General features: G+C 40.0%; 1 protein-coding gene across 8 annotated transcripts; it reads right to left on the reverse strand.

Moving 5' to 3' along the window:
• Positions 1 to 52: 52 nt before the first annotated feature.
• On the reverse strand, positions 53 to 21,100 carry zfr2 (zinc finger RNA binding protein 2). 8 transcript variants are annotated; one of them, XM_068591347.1, is made up of 19 exons: positions 20,966 to 21,100; positions 17,309 to 17,549; positions 16,589 to 16,706; positions 15,525 to 15,746; positions 14,813 to 15,138; positions 14,312 to 14,500; positions 13,861 to 14,098; positions 13,295 to 13,479; positions 12,752 to 12,871; positions 11,666 to 11,829; positions 10,992 to 11,118; positions 10,663 to 10,868; positions 9,417 to 9,585; positions 8,015 to 8,189; positions 5,602 to 5,690; positions 4,846 to 4,941; positions 3,289 to 3,400; positions 2,098 to 2,195; positions 53 to 1,632 (listed from the first exon to the last, which is right to left on the reverse strand). In XM_068591347.1, exons 1-19 carry the CDS (start codon positions 21,016 to 21,018, stop codon positions 1,459 to 1,461), a joined length of 3,102 nt encoding a protein of 1,033 aa, XP_068447448.1. In that variant the 5' UTR covers positions 21,019 to 21,100; the 3' UTR covers positions 53 to 1,458. The 8 variants fall into 8 exon arrangements, with proteins under 8 accessions (XP_068447448.1, XP_068447450.1, XP_068447447.1 ...); XM_068591349.1 differs by having other exon boundaries at positions 11,684 to 11,829; positions 15,525 to 15,743; positions 16,589 to 16,703; positions 17,294 to 17,549; XM_068591346.1 differs by having other exon boundaries at positions 15,525 to 15,743; positions 16,589 to 16,703; positions 17,294 to 17,549.
• Positions 21,101 to 21,619: the final 519 nt, after the last annotated feature.

Here is a 21,619-nt window from a genome sequence, read left to right on the forward strand (position 1 = left end):
TCCTGTTAAAAGGCGCGTTTATCTGGTTCAACAAACGGCCCAGGACACAAAATGGCTTAAAAAGGGTTTTTAATATCTCCCCTTGATTTTTAGGCAACACTACAAAGACATTCAAATAATAAAAAGGACAGCAACGTTCACACTTTCCGTTTAAGCAACACAAAATAGATTTCCTTCAGAAATGAAATAAGCAATACTTATGTGATGCTTTGATGAAAATCAAATTAAAAACGGCACATTAATTCTCTCACATTAACTTTTAAGCCAAAGAGTTGTATAACTGCCCCCTTCCCCTGTCCCACATCTTTGTGAAATTATAGCGTTACAATATCAACCAGACAACAAAAAAAACGACTTAAATGTTCCCCTTTCTCTGTAATAAACAACTTGATGCAGGCACAAGGAAGAAAGTCAAATGACTACTTTATCATTTCATTACAGTAGATATTCAGTCATATTTCTTGGAATAAAGCTTCTCTTCTGCTAATCATACTCTGGAAGAAAAAAGATTACTAGGCATATTATTCAAATGATAAAATATGGCTGCATTCAGTAACATTGTCATTTCTTAAGTGCTTCATTCCCTCAGCATGCTACAGACTGTGCAACATAAGACCTCGCTCCTCAGACTTGCTCTCCAGTGTGACCTCCACAGGAAAAAAAAACACAAAAAGCAGAACTTCTGTGTCCTTGTAAGTTTCTTGCAAAAACCTAAATGATGACATATTTTCAAGGCAAAGTCATTTTAGTGTAAGCCTTTTAACTCGACTTTAGAGGTGAGCTGGACAGCGTCACACTAGTGTATTACCGTGTCATCTTAGGCACAATGAACTTCACAGGACTGTATTTATGTAGCTCGTAAACACAGTCAGTCTTTCACAAAGTCGGACCTTTCCCACAGTTTCAAAACTCCTAGACTTGAACCCCCATCTTTTTTTGTTTAACACACACTGAAAAAAAACATTTTACAAATGTCATGCACCGACATTAGTTCAGAGAGTCTGGACTCAAAGAGTTGAGTTTAGACTCTTCCGAAAATACAGCTTAAGGTGCTGATGATTTAACTGGAGGCTTTAACATCATTAAAAACAATATAACTTTACTTGACTGTAGTGGTTTAACTATTATGAATAAACAGGAAGGCGGGTCAGTAGTTAGTGTGGATTCATAGTCAGTTACATGTTGTTTTTTTTATTGTGCCAATTTTTTCTGCACACTTTAAAAGACACTAAACCTGCGGAGAAATTGCAAAGGATTTATGGTACAGATTCTCAAGCTTCAGTCTCCTCCCCACACATTACTTCTCTTAAATCAAGGGTGTCATATAACATGTACCGTCAGTTATATCCATATGTGTATAGCTGCGTGTTAAGATTGTTTTCAAGATAAGAAAAAATAAAAGTTGTGACATTCTACCAGTCTCTAAACTAGCACACGCCTCCGCTGTGGGGGCAGAGGTCAAGCGCTCTCTGCTTCTTCCTTCTTGTCTTTCTTGCCCTCCCCCTCCCCGTCGCCGGTGTCGCTGCCGTCCCGCCTACGTTTGCGGTTGCGAGCGCTGGCCTTGGATGCCGGCAGTGAGTCCATACCCAGAACCTTGTGGATCTGACGGAAAGCGAGCAGCCGCAGAGCATGCTGAAACCAGAGAAAAAATACATTTATTTATTTATTTTTTCCTTTTTAGATAATTGCATTGCCATTTTATTTGACAACTGATGGCACAAAGAAAACAAGGGCGAGGGTATGACACGCAGCAAAGTGTGTGGTCATCTCTCCTTTCCCCTGCAGTAGGAGTCCCTCAAACTACCAGGTTTACTTTGGATAATGTTATTTTAAAAGTCCTCTTATTCTGACCATTACTTGATTTGGATGTCAGGAAAAGAAAACAGTAAATGTTAGTGGTACTGGTGGTGTTAACACAAACAACTCTCTAGTCGAGCTCCGTGGCTAAACCTCACACTGTTGCTGTCCTGACAAACAAACATCTAAAACAAACTAATATGTCTGTTTTTACTATTATAATAAAAGGGAATCCACACCTCCCAGCCAATCAGAATGTATGCTGTCCAGTCGCCAACATCCATAATGTCGTCTGATTACCTGTGCGCTGGCAGTTATGTCCTCTCTTGCTTGAAGCGTCATGCTTCCCAAAGCATCCGTAGTGTCTTTCTCACAAGGGTCCATCAAACCTGGTCCATCTGAATAAGGGAAATAAGTTTAACATGTGAATATGATAAAAGAAGTTAATAACTAATAGAAATAGAAAATTGTAAATTATTCTCCTTTATAATACAGGTAGATGAAATCAAACACTTTTTGTTTGGTTGAGAGTGAGTCACAAGGTGTACTTCATATGCCATAATGTCCTGTACAACCTGTTTACATTTACCAGAGCATTCCATATCAGTGCGCACTCAAATCAACAAGTAGATTTTTTTTCATTTCAAGCTTGACAATTAACAAACATGTTTGTGTAAACTTTGATATTTGGGGAGGGGGGGCGGGAGGGGGATGACTTTTGATGAGAATGACAGCGGTGAATAATGTATTTGTGGTCCCGGTTCCTGCTGTACAGTCAAAAGTTGATACGGCTTACAATCAGGAGAGGAGAGCAGATAACGCTGCGACTGAGCAGACTAATTAGCGTGGGGCGAGTGCGTACAACAGGAAACTAAGATGAGGAATGAAAAGGGTTTGATGGCAAAATTGTGATTTGCAGTGAGAGGTAATTTCCGTCGGTAATTTGACGCGAGGAAAGTTCTCTTAACATCATGGGGCAGGAAAGAATGACGTAGAAAAGACGGACAGAAGCAGCGAGAGCACTTCTTTACATCGGTGGCTGATTGTCATCCTCTACCATGCTTTCAACCGGCCTGGTCAATTAATCACAGACTCTTTCTCTCTCTCGTGTGTGTTATACAACCGCCACACATACGGGACTATGTTCTCTCGGGTACTGAAATGCGAGAGACAACGTTTTGTCGCTACAACTATTTTGTGCTGAAAGGCAGCTTACTATTTACTTTTATAATGTCGCAGGCAACCGTATTATAAAAGCAATAAGGTACTCAAGGCAGTACTGTATCTACAATAATGTCCTGTTCAAGGGTTTGCCTATAAATACCCTGGAACAGGACATTTTTTGACGAAACAGAACTGCCTCTGGTACCTCATTGTTTAAAGTTCAAGTTTGACACATGCTGATTTAATATGGATAATAGAATGAAAAAAAGATGGAATGAAACTATTTTTTAAGAGAAAAAAAGTATCCTGTGAAATAATCTGTTTGACCTGGGAGCAGGATGCCAGTGGAGATGCACTCCAGGACTCTGCGCATGGCCTCTCCTGGACTCAGCGGGCCTGCAGCACTGCTGATCACTTTCTCCACCAGCAGCTCCATCGCCTGAAGGGAGTGAAGCACGGAGGGAAGCAGACACACTGAATGGAAGAAGTCACTCCAGACAGCTGATTGAATTACCCTTAGAGGTACCGCTCTACACGTCATAACGCTGCATAAAACACCTGAGGCCTGTCTCACGAAGCTGGATTTTGGTTTAGCGAGGTAACTTCTGGATTATCTCTGTGTTTTCCGTCTCACTAAGCTGGTACACTTCTTAGCGGGGTACGTTTCCCCGGTAAGTTACGCTGAACGCCTAACCTGCTCCGGAGCATGTTCAGTTCCCGGAAAAGATCTCAGCGGGGATATAAGACGCCGACTGGCCAATCATTGTCTTGGAAAAATGACTTGCCCATTTCTACAGAATCGAGGAAGGCGCACGGATAGTAAGAGCAGTTTCGTGACCGGCATAATCAAACATCATACATGTAGCCTGGAAGATATTATAATAAACTCACTGACCGCTTTCAACTATGTTCTTGAATTTTGTTTTAACTTGCTCCCATGTTCGTTTAGCTCCACTGGGGTTACAACTGAAATGAGGTTAAATTGTTAAAACGAAAAGAGGCACATACATTTGAGACAGTGATTTAATATTACAATCTCAGTAAGTTACGCGTTGACGGAGTCAGCGATTTTTTTTGGCCACGATTCCTTGTGGCTTCAGGCTGCTGCAGCGGTGTTGTTTGCTTGTATTCTTTCTCTATATTTTTGGCAAAAGATTATGTTTTGCTCCTCCGTTGTAAAATACGTTGCTCTCGGCTCTTCATGGTGCACAATTGGTCTAACGGAGTTAACTCCGCCCCTTTTATGTGCACAAGCACAGATCTAGATGAGACACTCCTGGGTTGACTTAACAAGTTGATAACCAGCTTCGTGAGACCAAAAAGCGAGACCGCGGACATCTGGTTAAGTGCAGCTGGATAACTGAGGGAAACCCCGGGTATGTTAACCCAGCTTCGCGAGACAGGCCTCTGGACAAGACATTTGGTGGGTAATCTCCTCACACAAGATACTAACACAATATGATGAATAATTAATCAGACTCCTCCATCTGCACTACTGTTGGCTTTCATTGTCTTTTGTATTTAATGTCTTTTTTATAATTATCTTGTTTAGTGTATATTGTGTATGTATACAAGTACAAAGAGCAACATGAAACCGGAGTCAAATGACATGTATGTGTAAACGCACATGGCCAATAAAGCTGATTCTGATGGATTCAGCATGTGGAATGTTTGTAAATTTACTTTGTATTATTGCTCTCTCATAGACAACATCCGGCGAGACAAACATTTTTAAAAAAAGAGGATGGAACAGCCTAAACAAGTGTACAACAATGCACATGCATGCAGATATGACACGTTATATTATAAAACCTCAGTAGGAGGAGATTGATATGACGGCAAAAAAATAAAATGAAAAAGTGAAAACACAACAGAGCCTCTTACCCAGCCGGGCATCTTTCCCCATGTGGGAACCCGCTGACATAAATCTCTCAACAGCCGAATGATGATCACACAGGACTGCAGCCCGTTGGCACGAGCCTGCAGAATTAATGTGGGGAAAGAAAAACATTAACAAAAAAAGGACATATATTTTTTAGATAGATTGAAACGGTGACAATGTCCAGATAACATCCAACTGGTGACTTTACGTTTTTGTATTTGAAAAACAAAAAAGGCAAGGCAAAAAAATGTATGACTGTAGTCAAAACTATAAAGAAATCTTAATTGAGGAAAAGATGGTTGTAAATAAGTAAGTAAGCTTTATTTGTACAGCATCTTTTGCAGACCAGGGTCACAAAGCGCTTTATAATAACATAAACAATACACAGTTAAGAAGTACATATAAATTGAAATTTAAAAAAATTAAATTAAAAAAAGGCCAAAACATCTCAGTGTCAATCAAAGTACATCTGTACATCTTTATCACAACTTGAATCAGTCTGACTAGGAATTTTGTGATCATTTTTGGACTGTTAAGATAACGAAATATGAATAATCTTAAATGCCAAATTGGTATACCAGTGTGGTTTCTTTTCTGTAAGCCACGGAGAAAAACAGATTTTTACAAGTGGCCGCCGTATTGGTTTGTTGAAAAGGAAGTGACATTGGTTTCCTCCACTCATCCACTTCTGCAATATAATACATTCTACATATCTCATCATTCTTTAAAGTACTGTGACACATTTGTGATGCATTTACCTGAAACCATTTGGCATGACGGAGGGCAGCCAGGTACTCCAGACATTTCTTCTTGTTCAGAAGGTCAGTAGGGTCCTTTTCAGCCACACCTATTAAAGATAACATGCACTAGCTCATGACTTACAGTCAAACTGATGCAAACCCCAAATGATGACGATGCAATTCAGTGTTGAGGTGCAGTCCCCGAGATTATAAAAACGGTGGATGTTCATGTAGATTTGTCCAGACATTTTCTTGAATCCTTAATTACAAATACGGTTTGTTTCAGTTTGTTTTGTGAAAGTAATTATGACGGAGATATGAGGAAACAATTAAAGCATTTGATCATCATATAAAAAATAAAGAAGTCTATAGTTATGTAGATATATTCTCAGAAGTGGAAAATCACACTGAGGCATGCAAAAAAAGAAGGAAATCCAAGGCATTTAGAGAGAATAATGGAGTTGATAATAATTTGTTTGTTTAATATGACGAAACCAGACGAGACCTATTGATTTTGTCACGACCCCATTATTGTCTGCCTGACTGCATCTTTCTCCAAGTAAGACATTTTGACTTGTCAAACACAGGCGTGAGTAATGACCTTATTAATGTCTCAGTGTATCTGTTCCACGACATGCTACTGAGTATGCTGCTACACTTGACAGTAAAATGACGTTATTGTTAACCGTTTTCCTGCTATGCCAAGTCAAAATATCTACATGAGAAAGACGCATTAACAGCGTTTCATCATATGGCAATCAGCCTGTTTCCGTCTTACTTGCATATATTTCCCTTTTACTTCAAAAGGAGTCTCATCACTTTCAATATTTCTTCAATATTTGTAACCATTCTGCAGTTCAGGACTCATCATTGAGTCACATCTTTTGACATTTCTCTCCCTACTTTAACAACATTCTTTTTTTTTTCCATAGCACACGTTCCCATTAATCCTCTGCAACTATGTTTAAAAGGAAACTTCTTAAGCAGATAAAGTAGGAAGAATACTTTATTCTTCATGACGTCATATTTTGGCAGACAATACCAACATAAAAAAGCACACTAAGCAATTAAGGTGAAGTCAGAACAATACAACGGCCAAGATAAATGAAGTATTATTAATAGTACTAAAAGCAGATGTGTGTTGGCTTTAGATGCTAATAAAATAGTTTGAGGAAATACGAAAGTCAACGACAGGTTTCTTCCAAAACATTCATCTTGGTTACTGACGACTGCGATGACATAATATTTCACAAGAGCAGCCTTGACGCTTTCCACACTTCTATGTTCATTAGAACTGGAACAACAGCAGGGGAAATACATAACAAAGACAAAGCCACTTTTTTGAAGTCTACACTTCCATACCACGTAGAATCAAAGACCCATATTGATCATGCCTCTGCGAAAGGGGAGTTTGATTTAGCAGCAGCTGAGCCCCAACAAGAGTGGTTTCCTCCTCTAAAAAGCTTAATGAACATGGGCAACCTGGTTCCTTTAATGTTTCTGTTCTTAGTGGTATGTGAACAAGTGTGGTCTTCAGATCAGCCACTGGCTTGCCTAGGTCTGCTGATACAGAAGTAGGGGCACTGATCAACAAACCCAAACAATTTTTTTAAATAAAACACAACGGCCACAGAAAACATTTCTTCCATGTTTTCTTAATTGGAAAAAAAACACATTAAAATACTGACAGTTATTGGCGCCGGTGGAGGAGTGTTTGCAACACAATGATCTGATCACCTTTACTGTTGAATGAGGGGTGAAGCAATGACGATGGGTTTAATAAAGTCATCTTAATATTTCAATACGGATCATTGTGAGGCGATAAAGTGACACTCCAACACCTCGCCATTCATAATGCCACAGTATGATACAGGGATGAGAGACGGGGGAATGGGAAGTCGCTGGACCTCAAGATCATCAAATAAGTATTGTGACCAAAATGCAGAACAATTATCAAGTTTAAAAATAAGGATATTTGCAAAAGTAGTATCATCATTTGAAGCATTTTCATCCCGAGGCATTATCTGAACACTGATCATCATCTGCAGTCTCTTGTTATAGTGTTCCAAAGGTCTCATCTGAGCATGTGTTCACAAGATAAACACACACCCTTGTGGCACAGAAAGGTCGGAGAGCCCGGCTTTTGATTCCCATGTTGTGAAAAAGAAATAAAGAAATTGGGGACTAGTGTAACTGCAAAAAATGGGGGAAATGAAAAAAAAGTAGGAAAAGTAAAATACAACTTACATGCGGGCTTGGTTAAAAGTCCCACTTCATATTTTTTGTAATTTAGGAGCTTTTCAGCCTCAACATATAGGCTACTTATGGGTGGAAGGGTGGAGCAAGGGCTATCTATATATAAATATATATAAGTGTATTACACACATCGCTCACATTTTGTTGTGGAACTGAAAGCTTTGGCTTCTCTAACCTTTCTCAGCCGCTTTTCCCGCTGCCTGCTTGTCCTTCTCAGTAGCAGGGTCCTCCCTCATCAGCGGCGAGGTGAGAGAAATGGTCACCTGCATTTTGGGCTCCTTGCTTGAAAATATCACGATGTTCGCCTCCTCGGGGTGAGCCTGCACCTCATACTGATCTTCAGAAAATGTCTGCCGGTTAAAAGGACACTTGGGATTACTCACTACAGAGGAGGAGGGGTGTAGGGGCAGAGAATCTCCTCGTTTGGCGAGGTTACGGGGCAATACCGGTATGTTTTTAACCCCGGGTTGTGCAATTGTTTTTTTCTCAAGAGAGTTCTCTTATTTAAATCAGGGTCTGTGACGTACGCACAAATATATTTCTCAACAATTCCTTAAATTGTTGTTGGCAGTTTAAGAAGAAAAAGCCCCATCTCACTCTGTAGGATTCAGGTGTCATAACCAGGCAGTGAATCTAAAGATCAGTCAAAAGCACCTTCAATGAAACACTCATTACAGCTAAAGCAGGAGGGAGGAACAGTGTGGATCTACAACACATCACAACCTTGTATTTGGTGCCAATCCTCTGTCTCGTAGAGCTCAAATGGCCAGTAAATAAAAAAATTCACAAGATGTTTTTCTCTTTAGGCTGGAAGCAGTTCAATCATTTGTGTCCATGGAAACATCCCTCCCAAAGCTAGAAACCTGTGTATGTCTAAGATGAAGAAGTCCTCAATAACAAAAAGGAAACTGACTAAATTGTTTGAACACAATTAACTTCACTGTGTATCTACAGAAAGCTAAAATGACAGTGTCAACTCAGTTGATTTTACTTTCACAGTTCAAATTTTAATCATAATCATAATATTAATAACAATACTAATTTAATGTGTTGTTTCTGACTGTGGAGGACAGGTGTCCATGTTCACCAATGATAATTAAACTGCTCAGCATATGAGAGAAACCAGTCTAGGATTAAGTTGTTTTGCAGGGGAATTTCTTTGTGGGTTTGGATTTTGGTTGCTGACACGTATTACAAATACTACATCACATTGTTTTATTTGTACTTATATATTAAGAGTCAACTTCTCGTTTCCTATTCCATTTTTACATAACTATTCAAACTTTTCAACCACCCCTTGTGACAAGTCATGAGTCATTAAATAACAATTTCCTCTTTTTAAATATCTACTTCATCTTTTGTCTGACAACATCCTGGTAAAGCTTTATCCTGTAATTTTGTCAAGAGTTCCAGCTCATCTGTATGATCCCACATTCAGGTTTATGTGTCACGACAACCAATAATAATTTGATATAAAAAAAGTAAGATTGATAGTGTTGTGAACTCCAAGTTTAGCACAATTCTTCCCTCCCTCAACCTCAACCGATGTCCTAAACTAAGTGGCGGCGCTTTCTTACCTCCAATTCTTTGGGCAAATGCTTGGCGATGTTCTTCAGTAAAGAGATGGTCGGTTTCTTAGCAGTCAGCAGGATGAGCTCAACATTTCTGTCTCCACGAAGCAGCAGGCCTTTGGCCAGGATACCCACCCTCATCACACCTTTTAGCAGCCGTCCCGAGATCTCAGTACTGTCAAGAGAACAAACAATTCAGCTGAAGTGATTTCTTGATGCAAACAGACACCTGGGTCATAATGGACATTTCATTTAACTTCTGCTTTGTACATGAGCTTACATCTGTAGCTGTAATGCATTAATGCATGTGTTTGTACTGCGAGTGACATGTAAAACCTGATACATTCGTCCCTCGCTATAACGCGGTTCACCTTTTGCGGACTCGCAGATTTTTTTTATTTTTTACAGCGTACAGTATGAACGCGCATTGTGTTCTGCGCCCTGATTAGCTAAGGGACTGTACTGTACACCATTGTCAATCAATCTCCTCCAGGCAGTGTCTCCTGTACAGTACAGAATACGTTCGGCTAGCCAGATTTACAGTACATACATGTTCAATCACTAGCAGTGTGACTCTGAAAAAAAAAACCAAAAATAATGTCGATGAAACGAACTGCAACTGCGCGAGTCAGAGGGTTCTCCAAAACCCCGTGGCGTTATGAAAGTGAGGGCGGGCGCGCGCCGGCCGTGGTGGGATCCCGGCCCTGTGGGCGCCGGGCGCACCACCGGCCCGTCTCGCCCACACCGTCGGGGCGGTGGAGCGTGAGCGCGTGCGATAGTACCCGAAAGATGGTGAACACGTGAGATACTGGTGATAATTTCTTATGTGTCAAACCTCGTAGATTAATCATTAAAATGAAATTTGTTTAAAATGTTTGGGCTTATTTTTTTAATTTTTTTTACCGTTGCAGGTCATTTCCCACACAAAAAATAGAAGGATCCATTTCGTGCATCCAGTTTGTCTGTAACTGATGATGCATCATGATCAGAGTGGTGATATTCAAACAATCAATAAAATGATGCTTTGTTTGAAAACCTGTTTTATATTTATACAAATTCCTGAGCACATTTAGATATAAAAATACCTAGTTTTGTAAATTTCCAAAACATTTGTTAATGTGACATATAGCAGTACCTCAGCTTTGATGTCCACTAGTGGTGGGGGATAGTTCGCTTTGGTACTTCAATCCTTGTTTTTACCAACATGCCTAAAGATAAATGTGCATTATCTGCCAGAGATAACATTTTTTACCCTTTTTCATCTTCTCCTTCAACAGCAGTGGTATCTACAGCTGGTGTCTCCTTCTCCAGCAAGGAGTCCGACACCAGTTTTAGGGCTCTCTCAGAATGGGAGACAATCCTCTGAACAGCCTGCAGCTCTTCCTCTACTGGGTAAATAGTCGAGTGTTTAGCCATGATGTGACGGTCATCAGGAGAGTCTGGTCGGCGCACACACGTCTTATGAGAGGGGGAGGAAATAGAGAAATTGATCACACTAGGATTTACGTTTGAATGAATGTTTGTTTTCAGTTGTTTTATACAACACAAAACCAAAGAAATAACTGCAATTGCGGAGCTCACCAGTAGAGGGGGTACTGGCATACCAGGGCGGCTCATCAGGGGTGGAGGAGCCATCCTTCGTCTTTGCTCTCCCCAGTAAATGGGCTCTTCCTCCATCCTCCTCCAGTACATGTCCTCCTCATATCGTCTGCAGAATAAGGGGACATTTTTAATTGTCATTCATTAAAAGCAATTAATTCCAAAAAGGGGATTATTTTGGCTCCCATTAATGTTACAAATTTGTCTAAAAGAAACTTTAACTAAACGATAAGTCTGAAACACCGTCGATCATATAAGATCGTTAATAACAGAGGTTTTTTCTCAAAAGCATTATCTTACTTGAAAGTTTTCCAATTTTACAAAACAGGCATTTCCTCTTGATGTCAGAATTACACCTCAATCTGGCTGAACAGTTTTCATGATAAATAATTTGATTAAGATGACTTTCTCTGGCTGTTGAGATAATATATATTACTATTCATGCAAAAAAGTTGATGTGATTGAAAAGAAAACAGTAAGAAAAAATTCACTTTTTTCCCTTGTGTACATGCTAGCCAGCTTGAGGACTTCCCCTTCACTAATATTACCTGTATGAATGCATTTCTCATCTTTCTTTTTTTAGTAGTACTAATAGTACCAACGATGGAATTTTGCAAATTGAATGTCAGAGATATGAAGAACTTTAGGTTACTAACTTTGGCCACGAGTCTGACCTCATCTCCATGTGCCAGCGCTGCTCATCGTCTCTCTGTCTCTTCAACACCGCCTTCTGCTTCTGTTTCTTCAGCTTGCTCTCCTGCAGTTTCCTGGCCCGGTTACTGGGCTTGATCTCCACAGGAAGCTCTGGGTTGACTTTCTTCTAAAGACAGATAAAGAGATGTGAAGGGAATGCAACAGGAATGTAATAAAAGTCTGTGCACATGGGATCCCGCAGATTAAATTTAAAATAATCTTTTATTTTTCATTAGGCTTCTATCCACACCACGCTGGCATTTATACCTTTTTTTTTACATTTTAACTTTAATTTTTCTTTAAAAAAGCAAGCTTTAGAGAAAAGATCAAGTCTTGGTGTCTTAACAGTGTGACACTATTGGTAGAACTGTGTAACATGTGTGCAGCTAAATGCAGACACACCCACTCCAAAGGAGGTCAAAAGCTCCACACGCTACCTTTCAGAGGACAACTTTTCTCTATCTTCTTAGTTCCTGATTTTGTGCATTAATACAGCCAAGCAAATAATTCAGGTGTCGCCATTGATGCATTTATATGTTTATTCATCAATTTCATTGATCTTCTCAATGTAGCTTTTCATTGCTACACGAGTACAGCTAAAAGGAAGCATCTATAGCCAGTGATCAAATCCCCATTAAATTATTGTGCAACCATCTGATAAAATAAACATATGCAACGGTGACATCCTGTTGTGAAATACTGATCACACAAAATAACTAACAGAAAAAAAAGTCTGCCGAAAGCAAGCAACGCATCTGTGTGTCTGTCAAACCGGTGGATCCATTCCAACTCACTCTTGATCAGATATGATATGAATATAAAATATCCTGTTTTGGTGCCGTCCAACCAAAAAAACAAAAGTAGAAAAGAGATTGGACTTTGTTTTAGAAAATGATCTGCTGTGAACAGGACCCTGGTTGACAGTTTACGTCATTTAAAACACTAAAAATCTTTGAAAGTATGCATCGGAGCCCTGTTCAGTATGTCTTTCTCTGTATATCCAGTCAGACAGGAATGGACTCAGTGACGCTCAAACTTTCTGTTGTTACCTTGTACTGGAGTCTGTGCCTTCTGCCTTTCAGGTGCATGTCTTTAGCATTAGGGTCGTTGAAACTGCACTCACACAGTTTACAATGGAATCGAATCACTTTTCCGTCATCGTTACGGACCTGAAACAGACAGATAGTTCTTGTAAATACACATCATGCAGGACAACGAACCCTACATGCATGATTTTTTTTTACTGTAAAAATAAGAAGTCAAGAAATATTTGATATTTTAGGATGACAAACTCTTAATAAAATATTCGTTGAAGCTTTTTTTGGGTTCGATGTAAAATATGAATGAAATCGGGAAACCAATCTTTACTGTAAACAGAGTATGTCACAGATTATAAGACAGTTTTAATTTTAAGTCTTTGATCAAAATATCTCTTAATCGTATATACTGTAAACAATTGAGATCAAAGTATTATATATTATATCAAACTCTTTTTTATTTCATAACTGTTCTTCTATTTGCATAAAAAACAACATCTATCACTCTGATATGCTGATAGGCTGTCAAACATTTTCTTCCCATTTCCTGCATACCTCCTCAACGTAGTCGTGTCCCACTGGCTGAATATCTCCCTGTCCTCCAGCTCTGTCACTGTCCTCATCGTCACTCTGAGAGTCCATTCTCTGAACTAACTGTTGCATGGGCTCTTCCGCCTTGGCAGCTGCCACCGCCGCCGTCGCCGTCACTGCAGCAGCTGGAGCGCTGACAGGCTTATTGGCTATGCAACAGATAAAATATTAAAAATAAGAGTTAATTTAAGAAACACTTTCGTCATTTCTATCCCCTGTTCTATTCCAGAGGATAGTAAAAAATGTGTGCCGTGAGCCCTGTTTTCTAAACTTGAAACAAATACAGGTTGTTCAGACAACCCGTCATTTGATATGCTGATATACTCTGGCATTAACACTCCTCTGAGCACTACAGGCTGCAGCTGTCAAATTATATCCATTTTAATTTCACTATAGATGTACATTTGGCTAAATGTCTAGTACTGTGCAGCTGTGTTGGATATGTAGATATTATCAGATTGGTAGTTAAATGGGGCCGATAGGAGAGAAAATCATCTCCAATAATCAACGTGACAAATTGGGAAACTTACAAATTACAGTTATTTTGGAAGGCGCTGGTTTCTTGATAGGTGCCGTTTTGGCAGTGACGTTTACAGCCACCTGCTTGGGTGTTACAGTCGAAGTTGAAGTGGCTGAGACGGAAGCAGAAGTGGACGTAGAGACTGAAGGTTTCCCAGCTGTCGATGTCGTGACAACTGCAGCGGAATTCACCAACACTGGCTCAGTGGAAGGTATAGGTTTGCCCAACTTGGTGTGAAGTTTCACCACCTTTCCAAGGTTGACAAAGAGGACAGAGGAGGATACAACTATTTAAGCATTCTGATACTTAATCCCATCCCAAAGCCCTGAGGTAGGTTTTGTTCCAAGACTCTGCAGCTGAGATGGAACATCAAATGAGTACACCACAGTCATGTTCAATAAAGAAAGCATTTTACGTCAGAGATGCCAATAATTAAGAAAATATATCACAACTGTGCTAACCTTTTGGTGTTTGGCTCCACGGATATGTGCGGCGTAGGCATCCACTCCGGTGCAGGACACGTCACATAGCTCACAGCGCAACTGAGTCTGGACCCCCCTGGGCCCGTTGTTGGCCCCTGCCTGCCCCCCAGATTTCAGGGCTGCCTCCTTTTTCTTATGCTTTTGACCTTCTAGGTGCTCCCGGTACGTCTGGTGCAGTAAATCAAACCAGTTAGTAAGATGAATCTTCCAAATACATATACAGAAACATCAATATTTATTTTATTCTGTAATTAGATAAACTCAATATAATACCATCTAATCAGACAACTGCTGATACTTAATAATGTTAACCAGCTATGAAACTACAAGTTTTTTTATAGACATTAAACATGTACTCTGGTCTCAAATGTTAATATTGTAATATGTTCAAATATGGTTGTGTTTGTATATCTTATTCAAAGCTCACTAATGCACAAAACAATAAAGCTTTTCTGTTCAAAGCTCATTAGAAACTCCTACCTGAGGGCCTGCACAGCTAATCTTGCAAATGTCACAATAATGGAGCTGGGGCTGCTTGGGAGGCCCTTTGGGCTTCTGCAGCTTGCTCTGGTGAAATGTGGGCTTTTTGTAGGCATTTACAGTCGGAGCCGTCACCATGTTGCTGCCTGAGTTGCTCCAGGAAGAGCTTGTCAGCTGCTTCGGTGGCGGCTGGATCGGGGGTTGTTGCTGTTGCAGCTGCTGAGGTGGAGGCTGCGGCTGGGTGAGAGTCTGCTGCGCTGGCTGGTAATAGGAGGGGGTGGGTGTGGAGGTATAGCCAGTTGACTCATAACTGGAGTAGCTAATGCCTGAGGGTGAGAGAGCAGAAGGAAGACAGTGAGGACAAAGAGTTAAGCAATGAGCGGCAGTTCAATTTCCCCAACATCCAGACCAATATGGGCAAAGTCGATCCCAAACTTGTCTTAAAAAAATGTAAAAACAGGTCATAAGCTTGAATTATCAGCAAGGTATCATATGTTTGTATCCACCTGTCGATGCCTTTCAGAATCAGCTCACACCTTTGTTCTCTTGGACCGTTCTCAAGAGTGATATCTTAGCTTGCCAGATACAGTAGCTTACAAACTTGCACTGCATTTCCCGGTGACACTTTCCGATTGCACCCATTTTTATATATATAGATATTTCTTTGGGAGGAATTAAATTCTTTCTTATCTTATATCTTGTCTTATCTTACCCGAGTAGGTGGTGGCCGCAACGGTGGAGCCGAAAGAGGAGCCAAGGGTGTAGGATGAAATGGGTGTGGGTGGCTGCTGGACACTGGTGGACACAGGGTAGATGTTGTAGCTGGTGGACACAGAGGGGGCCAGAGGTTTCAGGGCCGTTACCTGCCTCTGGGGGGGAGGTGGCTGGCTGTACACGGTGGAGGGGGCAGGACTGTAAGCGCTCTTTACTCCTACTTATATAGGAAAGGGTAGGGGACAAAGAGGAGAAAGGGGGGATAGAGGTGGAGAGGAAGGATATTAGAGTGAGAAGAGCGCACAGCAAAAGAAATCTGAGACGTCCATCCTGTCCTCTGGGACTGCCTGTAGGAGGGATTTTGGCAGCACAGGAAGGATCCTTATTTCACAAGCAAATGAGCAACAGACACGTCCCACATACAGTATATCATATCACATCTTTAAAAGTGAATAAGAATAAACAATACCAGGACTGATGACCCACAAATCCCCCAGGAAGACTGACGGGTGTATGTCAGTGTTATACACTGTTAATTAGATCTGAAACTCAATTTCACAACTATTCAGCAGGTATATAACTCATCCCATCATTTTCCAAAATAAGACAGACAATCTCGTCTACGCATTCGACCTCATTATCAAAACTTGGCGCCAACATTACCTACAAATTAACTAGTCGATCAGAACTTTGGGTATAACATGCTCGTAGCTGCTATTGTAATGATAATAGTAATAATAATACCAATCTGCTAGCCTCAATTAGAGTTGAGAAGCGGGCTCCAGAGGTCTGGTAAACTCACGGCTTTCTTACACCATCCCTCCAGCTTTGTATCAATTTCAAACTTTAACTCCTCTAACCCCATCTTAAGCCCCAACCAACGCTGACTCAAGTGACATCATTAGAGGCAATTTATAAGATTATGTGCAGCTTCCTGTGGAGTTACTAAGGGGTTTAAACAGCATTCCTCACATATGCAGTAGCACATCAGTTGAAAACAGAAAGGCTGATAAAGATTGAAAATGTGGATGCAACATGAAAGAAAGAAATAAACTGACTCACCAGTCTGGTAGTAATTCTCTGTGTGTGTCCTCTGAGCCGGAGCTATACTCGTCTGGTAGTACTGTTTATTGTCATAGGTAGTCACGGCTGCAGGACGCCCGTAGCTGTAGTTGTCCTGCTGGTGTTTACGAGAGAGCATTTAATCAAATTGGAAAGCAGCAAGATTAAGATAAAATAAGATAAAATAATCCTTTATTAGTCCCTAAGTGGGGAAATTAAAAGATTACAGCAGCATTGCTCACAAGTAAATGAAGATAAAAATCAAGTAATATAAATAAACAGTAGAACAGTAATAAACAAAATTAAAAATGAACAGTAAGAAGAATATTAAATATACAGATATATAAAAAATGTGTATAAAAGTACTTAAACGTAATGGATATACAAACATTACTGCATTCATTATAATTAATAATATTATTATCACTATTATTATTACTATAATATTATTATTATTACCACTGTGTGTCAAATTAAAGCGTCCCATACATTGTTATGGCATGTATTTTTGTTCGAAAAAAAAGAAGACAATCTCAGTGAACGTTGGCACAAAAGAGGCATGCATTGTTGTCTGTACCAGTATCTTAGTCGCTAAAAATCCTATTATTTGATCCAAAACTCATTTCTATACATTACATCCAATATGAATACATCATGCTCTAGGAAACTAAGAAGTGATAATAAAGGAAGCAGAAAGCGACTGACCGTTTCCGGGTATACCTGGTACGTTTGTGGGGTGGTGGTGGGCTGTGGAGGTGCCGGGGGGTCTGGCTGCCTGTATGCATAGTCAGGGGGAGCCTGGTGGCTCTGATAGGTGGGGTAAGGGGCCGTGACCACAGGCCTGGCTGCCTGGACTGGAGCTGGAGAATATGACGCAGTCACTGCATGAGCCACAGCTGGAGCCTGCTGGACACTGTAACTGGCTGTAGAGGGATGGGAATAGGCCGGGGGAGGCTGGGCACTAAAAGAGAGGAGAGGGAAGGAACATTTAGTGATGCAAGAGGGTGAACTTCAAAACAGCTTTCGGTGGACATCTTTGTGAACAAGATGAAACTTCATAGAAGTGTATTTTTAAGTCTCTACTTTTTCTAAATAACAAACACTCACTTTATAGTTAACAAAACATTCAACTGTATAGATATTTCAAAAAGATTCAGAGTCTTCTACTGAAGAAGATTGGTGCATTGAGCTACATGCTAATGTTGGAAAGCTAAAAAGGTCAGGTGATCTCCATTCACTCTGAGGGGGCATGAATGTCAGTGCTCTGGATTATATTTGATCAGATAAATAACTCAAAACCACAAATATGAAGATCATGGTGTTGCAAGAGGAAAGTCAGGTAATCACAAAAGTCTCCCGGATTCGTCATCTGAGCACCATAAATATATCTATCAATCAATCAATCAATCAATCAATCAAACTGAAATCTATGAATCTATGAAATATCATGTAAATCCATCAAATACATGCTTCAATTTTTCGGACTGGACTAAAATAGTCGACGGACCATCCAACTAACTAACCAGCAGCCCAATATAAGTTATGCCCATGTAAAACTATATAAAATATTGAATGTAAATGGGTGAGTCATGTAAAAACTGCAGTTTCTGACTCATCTGCATTGGCTTCATTTTTCAGCACCGGCGGTTGCCGCTTGGTCATGCTGCTAGCATGGCTAAATATAAGCACTCAAAATAGAGTGACAAATTAAATGCAAAACGTGCATCCAAGCAAGATTAATTAATCATTGAGGTCAAAATTGTGATCACTTAGAACATTAAATGATTGACTAAGCAGCCCAGCATTGACCACCAGTTTAATTTTGATCCGCATACAGAGACAACTCCGCAGCAGCCTTGTTGTTGGCATGGTTTGGGATGCGGAGAGCAGCTACTGGCAACGGCATCAGTGACTGATGCTATCAGCATCTTTTTTTAAGCTTTGAGTATGCACATAAACAAAGCATGAGTGAGTTAAAATTAAATTGCTTCTTAAGGTCACAAAAGAGCATCGACTCAAAACGCTGTGGGAGTAATCCTGACACCATATTATTTCAGAAAAATATACTGGATCCGGGGAAAATATAAAAACTGTTGCACAATATAATGTATGCAGGAAACACAGTTTGAATAAAAAAAGATTACCAAGTAAGGACCAAGACAGAATTTGGGGAAAAACTCTTTTTGCCTGTGCTTTTTTATTACACTAAATTTAATGATTTGCCACATCAACTGTAGTTGATTCAGAACAACAAAACATATACTCCCAGAGTACACACAACAAAAAAAGTCCTAAATACTAGATATGAGTTTGCCTTTTTTGTCAATTCATTTTTTTTATGGGTTTTTGGTTGGATGCCTTAAATCAAACAAACAACCGTAGGATATTATAAAGTTTTGTTCGAGCAGTAAAAAATGTGTCGGTGAATACCCCTCGTCAAGTCTGAAGCTTTTATGCATCTTAAAAAAGTCGTTGTTGTTTATACTCACGCATATGCTACCATGGTGTAGTGTTTATAGCCTAACTTTTAGCTTTTTACCTCTGCCGATTACCTTCATGCTTCAAAAATCCTGAAAGTTAGGTTTTATTTGTGAAGGTTTTCTTGCTGAACATTTATTACACTTATTTTCTGTAATAGTCCAAAATTGAAAAGAGAAATCCCATTGGCTTTTTCTCAATCGAACCCGTGCGATGCCAACTTCTGTGGTTGACCTAAAAAAAGACCTCATCCCTGCAGCACTCAGTAACCATACAATAAAAACTATAGTGCCAGATGGTTCATGCCCTTAAAGAGACATGTTTAACTACATGTGCTTGTTTATACAACCAGTGAAGCATTTAGGATGCAGATTGCTTCAGGATAAGTGCTACTGTGGAAGCGAGCCGAGATGTTCTAGTCTTGATACTGCGTAGTCTTTTACCCAAAGACTGAAGACTGTTCACGGTATGTGAGGAGTCCTTTCTATTTGCAGACAATTCTGTGGTATATAATTCAATCGTACACAGCAAATGATGTGTAAATGATGTGTAAAAATGGCACACAGCAAATGATGTATAAACTTAGGTAGTAAACAACTAATTAATGGCCATAAATGTAATTATGCAAGCACAGGGATGTCTTTTTACTGAATTCCTATTTCATGCTGGTAAAATATCTGTAGACGTGATGAAAGTGTACTGCTAAATGCAGTGCATGGCTCCAATTCAATTGAACCTTTTTGCAACCCTAAACAGAATTGTAATAAATACATTAATTATATAGGACAATGGACACTGACCAATTGACAAGGTTTCTTTATTCAACAGCTATACTTGTCTGCTGTTACTATGCCTTAGATATCTCTGGACGTGGGAGTTTATCATGGGACATTTGCCAACCAATGGGAAGAACTGATTTACAGCAATATAGCACTGGTTTTAGGTTGTTTGCATCAAAGCTATAGTGCACCTTTGTTTCTTGCTAAACTGATGGATTAGCCCATCCTGTCAGGTCATGTTAAACATTTAAGAAAATATACTGTATAGCAATAATTAATGATTTTGCAGCAGTTACTGTAGCTCGAACACAGTGCCATGTTTGAGGCTGTATGTTCAATCAGGAATTAGCATTACAAATTAAGACTGGTCAACAATGCAGACTTTGGTGTATGGACAAAGGGAAACGTGAACATAGAAGATGAATACATCAGCACTCTATAGTGTAAATAACAGGTTTGTTGGCTTGAGTGCAGGTCAACAAATAAAACAAACAAATAAAAATACCAGACAAAACAGGAAACCTAATAATTACATGATATGCTAATTATATCCGAGTACCTGTCAAGATGACAAGCTAAACGATTTACCTGTCAACCAAAGTTGCCAAACACCAATCCATCCTTGCAAGAGTTTGACAGGTGACCGGTGGTCATTTTCTACATGGACATAAATAACGTAATCTATTTCAATGGTCCTGTGTCGTTATTTGCCGTTACCTCTAACAGGTACACAGTTTGAAAGACAGCTTCAGTACAGCTAGACCAGGGTTGTTAATCCTAAACACCGGCCAAAATACCACCCGTCACAGCGATTAACTAAACCAGCTTGGGGACGCCCAGTACAGCTGCCGATAAAGTCTTTCACGTGGTAAAGCCTTGACCCGTCAGCACCGCAGATGACCGCACTGGGGTTCACTTAAGTCAAGCAGCGTGTCGGTAAGAGCTGGCCTGCAAACTCCGCTAACCTAACCTAGCTGACATTAGCTCACCGAAGCAGCGGGTCAAGCGCAGCTCGCGCTGTAGCCCGTCTCTTCGAGCCCACCACCAACCGTTATACACCGGAGGCCGATGAATGTGACACGAAAGACACACTGACATCAACCTGCGTGTCTTTAATTACCTGTATTGCGGACCGGCACCATGTGTGAACCCGAAATAATTGCTTGCAGCCATCTTGGCATCTCCAGTACAGTACGGTATTGGCACTTGGCAGCCAGCAGTAAAACCCTGAAACTATCCGTCAAGATAGTTCACCCCCTCTACCGCAGCCAATGGGAACGCCTCTCCGCTTCACCGGAACTGCGTAAGACAAAAAAAAACAACAACAACAACACACATCTTACAGACATTAAGTGAGATCTTGACGAAACCTTATCGATAAAATGTAGTGTGAATGTATCGCATAAAGTTAGGAGTGTATGTAAGGGAGCAAAGAATATAAATAGATAAAGAGGGAAAGGAGGACACATAAAGAGAATGAGCTACAAATTATTTTAAATGTATTTTATAAAATATCAAATGCACAACTAAAAGGTGTCTAGTTAATTCGTTCAGCCTGGTTTTCAAAATAAAATGCTAAATCCTAGATACTTCCTGTCGCCGAATCTTAGACTGTATAAACTCTAACCGTAAAAAAATTAAAAAAAATCGGGTTTCAAGCGAAGACGGAAGTAACGTACAAGGACTTATCTCGTTCTGCTGTATCTGCTAAATGTCGCGTGTGTCTGTCAGTCATGCTGACAGGCACACTTATGATGAAGAACAATATATATAT

Source organism: Clinocottus analis, unplaced genomic scaffold, assembly GCF_023055335.1.
Source record: "Clinocottus analis isolate CAN_PGR_092001 unplaced genomic scaffold, fCliAna1.0.p SCAF_25, whole genome shotgun sequence".
In the NCBI taxonomy this organism is placed as follows: domain Eukaryota; kingdom Metazoa; phylum Chordata; class Actinopteri; order Perciformes; family Cottidae; genus Clinocottus; species Clinocottus analis.